Here is a 12,721-nt window from a genome sequence, read left to right on the forward strand (position 1 = left end):
CTAAAGTGGTGATGGGCTGCAGTGTTTTGTTTTGGCTCTTGAAGCAGCTTGTTATGATACTGTGGTGTGGAGATTTCAATGTGTACCAGCGAACAACCAAAAAATTAATTATACATCTTAATTTTATTGAGGTGTAACTTAAACTTTCGATTGCCCCTTGTAAGAATTCACTTCTGCCAAAAATCTCCACACTGTGTAATAACTATTTGCATTTCTGCTAATTTTACTGTGTTAAATTTAGTTTCACTAAGCAAAATAAGCTACAGCAATTCTTAATACTTTTCACTTTAATGTACATCTTGACTCATGTCAAGTAATGTGGTGAATAAATGTTTTAAAATTCATTAAAGTACACATCCATGGGCAGAGAATGTTGTGATGGTGGTGATGGTTTTCTTTCTCCCCCCCTCAGTACCCACCATCATTTCTTATAACAAAATTTATGTAAACCATAATGTTCGTTTCATAGTATTCTAGAATTTATATTACTTGATTATTAGAATTCAAAATATACCTTTTTCCAGGTGCAGAATGGACATGTAATACTGCAGCCTGTATATGAATTTGCAAGGCGTGTGTATTGGTTGGTGGTAGGCAGCGGTGGTCGTTTACTGTTGTCATCTCTTAATAAGTTGTACTTCACAACATATCACTCAACTATCCGAGCAGCAAGTCTTGGATTTTCAAGCATGGATTCTTTGATAATTGCTGCCGGTGATGTTCTGACTCTGGAGTATGAAAATGACTGCAACAATGATCCTTACATCGCAGTAAATCCTCAGCTGGCAGGCAAGTGCAGCATTTTGATCATAATCTGTAAACTGATTTTAACACTGTAGCCAAAATCATATATATTACTAGTTTTGGACGTGAGCGCGTCAATTGGTAGTGTTGACTTCTTTGTAAGTTTTACTTTTGTGTCACAAAATATAACAAAGGTTTTTGTGAGTACATAGTTATACTTAAATATGCTCTGTGCATTGTACTTACATCCTAAAAACCCCTCCTTCTCATTAAAAACAAAGAAACAAAAAATAACCTTGTGGCTGGTTGGAGTATTTCCTATTATGTACTCTACCAGGTACTGTTTCAGGACTGAAGAAAGAAACTAGTGGAACTTAACAGTAAAGCTAGAGCATTATCTTCGTTTATACACATTTCACACCTCAGAAGCAAGTACCATACTTGCTGATCTTTCCCCCCCCCCCCAACAGATTTCCAGAACTGCCCTAATGCCTATTGCCTATTTGATGGAAGCAGTAACTTATTTTCAACAACCTTCTGAATTGCCTCGCAATGCTGTACATAAAAATAAGATTTTTTTTTACTGTCATTTTACAGAAGTCGGTCTGCCTTTATCACTACCAGTTGCTGTGGAAGCTACAACTTCAGAACAAACTGATTCTTCAAGCACGAAACATTCATTTAGTGCCACTACCACATCAGCTGGGAACCAAGACTTAGTCTCTCAAATTTCCAGTAAGTGGTGTTAGTTTGTACAGTAATTAGTCAATATTGATGACTCCTCCCACCCCTTTTCTATTATAGTTCTGTCTTCTAAGATCTCAGTGCGCAGAACAATGGCTATTTGTGATATAAAAAGAAACCCATGTCATCTTACGAATATCACTATCCTGTGCCATTCTCACCCCTTCCCTTGCATGTCCTAAATGAATAAATCACTTTGATCCAGAATATATTACTGATGAACGTTTTGTTTCTATCTGTACACTTGCATCATCCTTTGTACAAAAATTTTACTTTCTGTTTTCGTGTGTGTGTGTGTGTGTGTGTGTGTGTGTGTGTGTGTGTGTGTGTGTGTACTTATGGCTTCATTTTTTAGTCAGTTGGTAACAGTACGTTCTGTTAGACGCTGCAGCTTTTTATAATTCCTGTGTTACATATGTTGGGATCATTTCCACCAACTAACGCCCTATTTTATGAGTAGATTATTCAAAATTGTGTATATAACTCTTACGTTGGTGCTTAGCATATCACACTGAGCAACTGACTTGTGGATCATAAATCAGTAGTGCCATGATTTAGACCTTAGTATTATTAGATATTTAAAATTTGTTGTGCAGGATCTCCAAATCTTTAGTGTCGAAACTATAAAGACAGATGATTCTAAACTGATTATTTTGAGATCAGAAACATCGTCAGTTTTGGTGACAGTGAATCGGAACCTTTGGGGTTTGTCATAAATTGTGAAAAATGTATTTTGTCTACAAGAAAAATACCATACTTTGCTGTAGCTCTTGAAAGTGAAACAGTCAAGTGCTCAAATGTTTTTTTTTTTTTTTAAACATCTCTGTTCTCCACTGATTGTGGTCCTGTTGAAGGTGGTGGTATTTTCCTTGTATTTGACCTTGGAACTGACTCGTCAAGCTATGTGGGGGCTGGGATTAACTTGCAGTTTAATACAGACTCAGAACCACAGTGCAACTCGGCATTTTCACAGTAACAAGTCATTGTCAAAGTTGAGGATGTAGTAAGTTGTTGTGGTCTTCAGTCCTGAGAATGGTTCGATGCAGTTCTCCATGCTACTCTATCCTGTACAAGCTTCATCTACCAGTACCTACTGCAACCTACATCTTTCTGATTCTGCTTAGTGTATTCATCTCTTGGTCTCCTTCTACGATTTTTACCCTCCACACTGCCTCCAATGCTAAATTAGTGATCCCTTGATGCCTCAGAACATGTCCTACCAACCGATCCCTTCTTCTAGTCAAGTTGCGCCACAAAATCCTCCCCAGTTCTGTTAAATACCTCCTCATTAGTGATGTGATTTACCCATCTAATCTTCAGCATTCCTCTGTAACACCACATTTCGAAAGCTTCTATTCTCTTCTTGTCCAAACTATTTATCGTCCATGTTTCACTTCCATATATGGCTACACTCCATACAAATGCATTCAGAAAAGATTTCCTTACACTTAAATCTATACTCGATGTTAACAAATTTCTCTTCTTCAGAAACGCTTCCCTTGCCATTGTCACTCTACATTTTATATCCTCCCTACTTTGACCATCGTCAGTTATTTTGCTCCCCAAATAGCAAAACTCATTTACTACTTTGTGTCTCATTTCCTAATCTAATTCCCCCAGCATCACCCGACTTAATTCGACTACATTCCATTATCCTCGTTTTGCTTTTGTTGATGTTCATCTTATATCCTCCTTTCAAGACACTGTCCATTCCATTCAACTGCTCTTGCAAGTCCTTTGCTGTCTCTGACAGAATTACAATGTTATCAGCGAACCTCAAAGTTTTTATTTCCTCTCCATGGATTTTAACACCTACTCCGAATTTTTCTTTTGTTTCCTTTACTGCTTGCTCAATATACAGATTGAATAACATCAGGGAGAGGCTACAACCCTGTCTCACTCTCTTCCCAACCACTGCTTCCCATTCATGGCCCTCGACTCTTACAACTGCCATCTGGTTTCTGTACAAATTGTAAATAGCCTTTCGCTCCCTGTATTTTACCCCTGCCACCTTCAGAATTTGAAAGAGAGTATTCCAATCAACATTGTCAAAAGCTTTCTCTACGTCTACAAATGCTAGAAACGTAGGTTTGCCTTTCCTTAATCTAGCTTCTAAGATAAGTCGTGGGGTCAGTATTGCCTCACGTGTTCCAATATTTCTACAGAATCCAAACTGATCTTCTCCGAGGTCAGCTTCTACGGTTTTTACATTCGCCTGTAAAGAATTCTTGTTAGAATTTTGCATCCGTGACTTATTAAGCTGATAGTTCGGTAATTTTCACATCTGTCAACACCTGCTTTCTTTGGCATTGGAATTATTATATTCTTCTTGAAGTCTGAGGGTATTTCGCCTGTCTCATAAATTTTGCTCGCCAGATGGTAGAGTTTTGTCAGGACTGGCTCTCCCAAGGAGGCTGTCAGTAGTTGTAATGGAATATTGTCTACTCTCGGGGCCATGGAATGTTGTCTACTCCCGGGGCCTTGTTTTGACTTAGGTCTTTGAAATATGCTCGCTATTTTTATATACTTGAATTTAGCATATTTCGTGACAGTACTCACTTTTCCGTGAAATGTTTACAAGATGATATTTGACTTTCCTGGGTTGGCTTCAGTCGTCTAGTGAAAGTATGATTCCACAATGCTGTTTCGTCGGCTGCAGAAATGACCTGGCTCAATGCGTTTGCCTCATTTTTGGTGCCCCAAATACAATTTCTTCGAATGTGGTTCTTTCTTGGTGTTTATATAAAAAAGTAGTAACATAACTCATTTTTCCTGTTCACTTGCAAATTATTATAACAGCGACCTGCACATTGTTCACACACACACACACACACACACACACACACACACACACACACACACACAAACACACACAGTTCACTGCCGACTGACTACGGTTAAAGACGACTCCAGCGTCAGACATTTTACACAACACACAAGCTTCCACTTGTAACCAGTCTCTTTGATATTCTTCATCACATCTACTAATATTAATCAATATGCTGTCACTCTCAAACATATAAACATATAAGCAAATTAGCATAAAACAAGGCAAATTACAATTCACAAAAAAAAATATTCTGACAAAAATATAAGAAAACATTTACAACCTCCCTCATTAGATTTGGTATCGTCAAATCCGGTAGAAAATAACATATCTCCCAGATCCATTACAACTGCTCCCCAGGGCTTTTGTTGTTATGAATATGTACAACAAAATCCCGACCACACTCAGTTATGGATCTGTATTACACAATTAGTACGTAAATGACGAAGTCTGATAACCTCTTCCAAATTTGGACTCTTTGAATCTGTGGACTTGTTACTGGCTGTTGTTGCAATGATCCTTCCCATCAATCTCATACACAAAAAATTCAAGTAAAGAAATTATTCAACATGACAAATATTCTAAAATACAGGATACAGATCGAAAATAATAGTAAGGTAAAACTCATTTGCTAGACCAAGATATCTACAACCACTTCTTTGGTCACACTTTGTACCAACTGCTTCTCATAATTAAATTTTTTGTTCCCCATATTAATGTTAATTTTATTTTGCTTACATATTGTACAATAAAAAATGATACTGGGCATACATAGTGTAGTGTTTTTTTTCTATATATTTGCATTTTTTATATATATTTTTACTTATGATTTTCTTTTTGAATTTTTTGCATTTTTTGTATATATGATTTTCTTTCCTTTCTTTTGTTAGTACAGCTAGAGATACATCAGTATTATCTAAATTTTTTACAATTATTTATGTGCACTTGCCTCTCTACTAAAATATTACTACAAGGCACATTCTTGTGAAGAGAACTTTTGCTCCCCACATCAGTATAAAGAATAATAAATTGCTCATATATCATGAGGCTTTATCTAAAATTGGTTTTGAAACTTATATCTTTGCATGCATGTCCTCACATGCATGCCTTCTCCACAGGGAAGACTTAGCTTCCAAAAATCTGAAAAAAATTCAGAAATGCTCACTGTGGAGCCTTTTTCATTTTCTATGACGTCAAAAGGCCCGATATAGATATCAAAGAATTTTTTAATTTCTGAAGTTAACATTTTTGATTTTTCATGAGACTTTACCAGAACAAGATCCCCAATTTTGAAAGTGGTTAATTTTACCCTGTTGTTATGTCTTTTATTCCTCTTTTCCCCTTGTTTCCTCATAGTTTCCCTGACAGTATCTTCTCTCTCTTGCATAGTTGAAGGTGTACAATTAGGAAATTCAATAAGTTCTGATATAAGATTTGCAGGTCTGATATTAAACATAATCTCATATGGTGAAAATCCTGTGGAACTATGTTGTAGGCTATTCATAATATCTTCAAAATTTCGAATGTACTCAAACCAGGTTGGATGTTTATGGCTACAATAGGTTCTGCAAAGTCTTCCAATTTCCCTCACATCTCTCTGCAGGATTGGTGGATGGACAATAAATAGATATAAGTACATGCTTCAATTTTGATCTTTCAATAAACTTTTTCCAAATTTTGGAGGTAAACTGTGAACCATTACCTGATAAGATAGCTTTTGGTTTACCTACCTGTGCAAAATAATCTCTTTCAATTTTTATTATAATTTCGTGGCTAGTGGCTTTTTTACTGTATATAGTTTAATTAATTTTGAAAATACATCTACCATAACAAATATGTAACAATGACCTCCTTTACTCTTTGGTAACATTCCATATAAGGCCACAGCGATAAGATCTAAAGGTTTTTCCGGAATAATGTTTTGCATCTATCCACCATGTCTTTGATTGCTCACTTTAACTCTCTGACATTTGTCACAGGTTGCCATTTCTTTTCTTACCTTCTTTCCAATATTGTAAAAATAAACGTTTTCTTGTATCTTTTGAATGCACTTCTGTATCCCATAATGACCAAAACTTTCATGTATGTAAGTGATCAGCTTTTCAGCATCTGCCTCTGGCCAACACAGTTTCCAACTATCAGAATCTGCATCTGTTCTTCGAAATAAAATCCCCTTATGTAAGTTGTAAAATTTATCAAGTTTCTCATACACCTTCTTGCCTAAACATTCTTTGATTAATTTCCAGCTTTGATCTAAATTTTGATTCTTCCTAATTTTGTTACACATAGCTCTAATTGTTTTCTCATTTTCTGCACCTTTCAAGTATCTAATCTGAAATTGCTTTTCCTCCTCTTGTTCAAAAATCTCCTTTTCTCCCCCAATTGGTAACCTTGAAAGTGAATCAGCTACTACAGTCTCAGAACCTTTTATGTGCTTGATTTCAAAGTCAGACTGTTGCAGAAATATTGCCCATCTGGTCAATCTACTGTGGTATAATTTGCACTCTTGTAAGTAACTCAAAGCTTTGTGATCCGAAAATACTATGGTTTTATGTCCAATAAGGTAAATTCTAAATTTTGTAAAAGCCCAATGAATTGCCAGAAGTTCCTTCTCTGTGACTGTATAATTTTTTTCATGCTTGAGCAACATTCTGCTTGCAAATGCTATGGTACAATGTATCTTAACTCCATTCTCTACTCTTTCTTGAAATAACTCTGCTCCAAGCCCATGATTACTGCTATCAGTGTTCAAACAAAATGGTAAATTAAAATCAGGTCTGTGTAATAAGTGTTGCTTCCTCAACTCTTGCTTAATTTTATCAAACTCTTCCTGACAACTTTTATCCCAAACCCAAACAGTGTTTTTCTGACTTAAACATGGTGCAGTCAGACTCTGATCACTTACGTTTTTGGTAATAACCACATAATCCAAAGAACGACTTTGTTTTTTAGTCTTTGGAGTAGGAATTTCTGAAATTGCTTTAATTTTTTCTGGATCTGCTAAAATTCCCTTGTCTGTGACATGTCCCATAAATTTTAATTCAGAAACTGCAAATTTACATTTCTCTAATTTCAATGTCATCCTCCCTTTTCTAAGTTTTTCACAAACTGACTTCAAAATCGAAAAATGCTACTTCCAATTTTACCCTGTAACCAAAATGTCATCTACATAAATTATCAGTTTAGATGCAAGTTCTTGTCCCAGTACATGATCCAAAGCTCTTATAAATTCGGAAACAGAAGAATTTAACCCAAATGGCACAACACAATATTGGTAACTCTTACCATTGTACAAGAAAGCAGTATATTTTCTAGAAATAACTGAAAGTGGTAACTGATGAAAACCCGAAGTTAGACCCAAACTTGACGTATATTTTATATCTGTAAATTTATAGAGTAACTCATAAATATTTTCGGGATGGTCTGTCTGTCTGAACAAAATTTTGTTTAAGTGTCTAAGAGTCCAAAACCAATCTTACTCCACCATCTTTTTTTGAAACAACTACTAAAGGATTATTATATGCACTGATACTCCTTTCTGTTATATTACATCCTTCCATCTTTTTCAACAGCAGGTCTTTTTGATATTGCAATACTGTATGGTTTTATGAAAAATGGTTCATGAGGTTTTACCTGAAGCTCACACTGATAACCCTTTACCCTACCAGGTATGTCACTGAAAACATCAGTGTATTCCCACAGCAGATTTTCTAACTGTTGTTTTTGCTCCCCAGATAAATTTTGTGTTTCTGAAATTTTCAAATTTACTAAATTGCCAAATTCAACTTCATCAGTATCAAATCCGTGAATTTCAATGTTCTCCAATCTATTTTCTTTTAGTAAATTGATACTGTCAAAATTTCCATTACTCTGATCCCCAAGTGTTTTCACAAATTTTGTCTGAATGTATTCCCTTTCACTGGTTTCTATCAAAAGTTTTCTTCCACCCCAAACAAATGGTGTATTTACTTTTACTATCCAATTCATACCCAAAAGAAAATCCTCATTAAATTCCTGAATTACAAAACATCCATGTGTGAACAACTTGCCTTCAATTAAAAATGTCACTAAAGCCTGGCTTTTTACCAATTTACTGCTCTTCCCAGTAGCACCTTTTATCTTTACCCCAACAACTGGTATTTCAACATAGTCTTTCCCCACTTTCAATTTCTTGCTTAACCTTTCAGATATTCCTGAGATCTCACTTCCTGTATCAATTAAACATTTACCAACCCATGACCCAATTTGAACTTTATATAAGGACTGCAAAATTGATCGCTTTTCTCAGAACGTGTATCGCTTTTCTCAGAACGTGTATCGCTTTTCTCAGAACGTGTATCGCTTTTCTCAGAACGTGTATCGCTTTTCTCAGAACGTGTATCCTCGTGTAATAAATCACTTTCAATTTCCCCAAACCTGTACGTATCAGAATCATGTGGTATACCATTATATGTAGAGGTCTGCGCGGATAAGAAAAGTGCAATCCGCAGGGTCCTAATCCGCAACTGCATCCGCAGCAATTAATCCGCATCCACAAGTTTCTTATCCGCATCCGCATATATTTAAGTTTTGAGTGAGTAATTAATAGTAATGGACAGTAATACTTAGAATTATGGTACGTAATGACATAGTTATTGTTAGGGTGCCATTTCTGCGACAACTTAACTACTTTTGACTTCTTAAATCACAGGAGATGCTCTATACCTACTCTAAAGCAGACCATTCCAAACAGGAAAGCATTGGTGCTCCAGAACACACACAGTAGCGGCTCAGATCTCGTGAGATTGGAAACGCTATTTAAAAAAATAAAATTCAATGTAATAGTATTAAATGATGAAAATACGTGTATAGAAACAATTATATTTCGCTGCTCTTGTGCCAAGGCATCTGAAAATGAAGATGGTTTTAAGCTGTTACTAGCACATTGCATCATTTACCGACAGTTTTTTTGTACTCACTGCTTGGATGTGTCAAATTTTGAAGCCATTCATGTCAGCTGATGATTATATTATAGCTTACGCGTTCAGTCCTCGTCATTTCCAGGTGAAAATATTTACAGTATTAGGCCTACATTGCAAAACGCTGGCGCACCTGTAAAAAAAATTAAACTGCCAGCAATAATTGACGTTGTCTGGAAGAAATACTCGTCTTCCGAAGAGTGACAACAAAATCACTGGTTGTAGAAATTAGGAGTCCATTTAGCTTTAGCTAAAAATACGATTGAAATCTCGAAACACCTTTTGGCTGGTTTATCGATTAAAGACCTAGCGTTAAATGAAATGTCTGTTTCATTCTCAACTAAACAGTTTTTCACACTTTAAAACATCCTCAACATTGGTATAAATTACTAAGACAAAATTTGCAGTAGATTTCGCAGTTAATACTTACAATGTTAAAAAATAATTTTTTTCAGAGTTTAATGGAACTGCAAACGATTTCAAGATGTCTATATAAAAGCCACTGTCCCATAACTTCAAATGTTAGGCACTGTTCCCTGTAAAGCAATACCGAGTTACAGTTAAAATGTTCAATTTTTTATGAATTTCAGCCCTTATCTTTACTAATTGGCTGGTAAATTAAAAGATACGTTATTATTTTGGATGATTTGAATATTTTGTAAGTTTTCAATGTGATCAGAATAATCTTTCACGGGCTATCGCAGTCACAGCTTGTTGGTGGTCGTGAGCCGTAGTTTGAAGTCCCACTTGTAATTAATTACAAGGACCACCGTGCCACCGCTCTGTCTTCAAATTTGGTGGAACTTCAGGAACTTTTAATGTCTGTCTTGGTATTTAAATAAGTAATTATGCTACTTTGTCCAGCCTCACACAAATGTTTTAGCAAATTTGAAGTTCCACTTTTATGTCCAGTGTAGGAATATACTTTTTTACGTGCAAAACAAGCCACTATATCTTTTATCTTTTCGTTGCCATCAAATACTTATCCGAATTTTTTCCAAATTGGCGATTTCAATTTGTTTTCCTTCACTAATGTAAAATTACCTTTTTTCACCTTACACGAAATTATATCCATCAATATGGTGTTCATTTGAAGAAAGAACTCTCACTGATATGTACTATGATGCACGTTGTCACTCGGTCACCACAAAGCGCTAACTGAAGGCAGCGGAAAATTGCAACGGGCATCTGTCTGGCAGACAGTGGGCAGGTTTGCCACCCAGAGAGCACTTCACAGTCCACACAAATGACACGGTCGCGGAAACGGATTAGGCGCAGGTCTCTTGGGTACAGCTATGTCGTTCGTAGCCAGGGGCTGAGGACAACAGACATCCGCTCTACCCGGGCGCTGCAAGATTCCAAGGATGTCAACAGACTTGAAGTTTTCAACTAACATTGCAACATATGTACTGGGCAGATGCCTTGCTCATTATCTGCAGATGACCCTCGGATATCCGCGCCGGTCGCGATTTTATCCACCAAGTAACAAATACCGCGGATATCCGCATTCGCGCAGACCTTTAATTATATGTATTATTTGTCACAGTTATAAAATTTGCACAAGATACAAAATTGTCATTAGTACTCTCTATTATCTCAAATAGCCAAGAATTTTCATCCAAATCACATTGTATACTATTGAAGTACTTATCCTTCAGCTTTTCAAAAATAAAATGTCTCATATTTTTCCACCACTCAGGACATATAGTTTCACATACATTAATAAGCATCTTTCTTAAGTTTTTGTCAAAAGAAATAGTTTCACTGTTCAGCCATAGATTCATAAGAAATGTGTGTGTGTCATTAGTATCTGTAAATGTTTCACTTAGGCTAGAAACTATACATATGTCATTATTTGTGTAGCCAGATTCTTTACCAACAACATCAAAATTCACACTTTTACACACACCCTGCTTGCGAGCCTTATTCATCCTGGTAACATCCCTGGGAATTTCTATAATATTCTCACTTTTTAATCCATTTTCAACCATGTGTATATCCAGCTCCCTATTTAAACTAATGAAACACCTTTCCTCATCATCATTATCATTACACATATTCAGGTCATACACATTCAAATTACCCCCAAAATATTATTTCCCCTCTCTAAAGTTACCAGATACCTTTCACCAATACATTCATTCTCACAGCATGCATTCTCTCTTTCATTCACACACATCTCTGAACTTCTACAAATCTGACTGCAAATTACATGATCTGACAAAGTGTTGTTCTTTTCTGCCCAAGTGTAAAACTCTGTTAAATTAAATGAATCACAATTACTTTTATGTACTGTATGTTCTTGTGTGGTGAAAATTTTATCTTTATCAATATCATCATTATTTTCCTCCTGAAATTTCTTCAATAAGTAACAACTAATGACCTCATGTGATAGCTTAGGTTTGGATCTGTCATGTTTGGGTTTGATAGTCACATCCATTGGTCCTCTCATCACACTCACCTTCTGCCTCAACCTTGCGGACCTTCAAGGGGGCGTCTACTCGTTTTTTATTTCCTGGATAACTACTGGTTCCTGTTTAAACTGCTGATTGTGGTTCTGCCAATGTCTCTGATCAACGTTTCTGTTCCCATTCCTATGCCAAACATTACCTGGTTGTTGGTAGTTTCTTTTGTACTGATCTCTAACAAAATTTCTGTGATTTTGATCCCTAAAGTGTTCTCTATTTTGTTGATTATTTCCGCGAAAATGTTGTTCTTGTTTTGGATGAAAATTATGGTCCTTCTTTTGAAAATTGTTACATCCCCCTGAATTTTGACTGACACCATGATAATTGATTTGTTCCCTTTTTTGAAAGTTATTTCCCCAATTTTGACAACTACCTTTCTGAGTAAACCCACTGTGTGTTCTTGTTGTCCAAAGGTTTTGTTAAATGAATAAGGTTTTGAAGTTCACTTTTGCAAAATTGTTTCATGGTCCCATCTGATTTTCTATAGTTTCTGCCATTCAAAAATTCACTTTTGATTCTAGTTTGTTTAAGATCATCCCAAAAATTTTCCAGAAATTTTGATTCAAATTCTGAAAAGGTCATCCCCAGAGTTACAATCTGGTTTGCCCAAGTCAAAGCTTCCCCTTCAAAGAATTTTTTCACAACTTTAATTTTCATATCATCTGGTGAGTGAGGTAAAAAGCAATCCTTACAATACTGTATAAAATAAACCGAAAAGTGCTTCACTGGAATATTAGATACAAGATTGCATGTGTTGACATTGTGATTTTTGCTTTGAAATTCAATGTCGAAACTTTAAATTTTTTCGCTAAGTTCTTTGACAGATTTTTTTGTTTTCTAAATCATTGCATTCTACTTTTTTTAACCAAACGCTTGTCAGTTTTTTGTTCTACATTTTCTACCAAAACTTTTGTGTTCTCATCAAAATTTTTAATTTCCCCTTTTATCTCATTAAAATTAATTAAATTTCTTTCCCTATC

General features: G+C 35.7%; 1 protein-coding gene across 1 annotated transcript in view; it reads left to right on the plus strand.

Annotated features, from left to right (window-relative positions):
* Positions 1-12,721, plus strand: part of LOC126235935 (meiosis regulator and mRNA stability factor 1) — a 205,841-nt gene that overhangs the window by 151,040 nt on the left and 42,080 nt on the right. The window contains exons 23-24 of the mRNA XM_049944899.1: positions 525-789; positions 1,342-1,479. Of these exons, the coding sequence (XP_049800856.1) occupies positions 525-789; positions 1,342-1,479 (403 nt within the window). The remainder of the gene's footprint in view (positions 1-524; positions 790-1,341; positions 1,480-12,721) is intronic.

Source organism: Schistocerca nitens, chromosome 2, assembly GCF_023898315.1.
Source record: "Schistocerca nitens isolate TAMUIC-IGC-003100 chromosome 2, iqSchNite1.1, whole genome shotgun sequence".
NCBI classification, from domain to species: Eukaryota; Metazoa; Arthropoda; class Insecta; order Orthoptera; family Acrididae; genus Schistocerca; species Schistocerca nitens.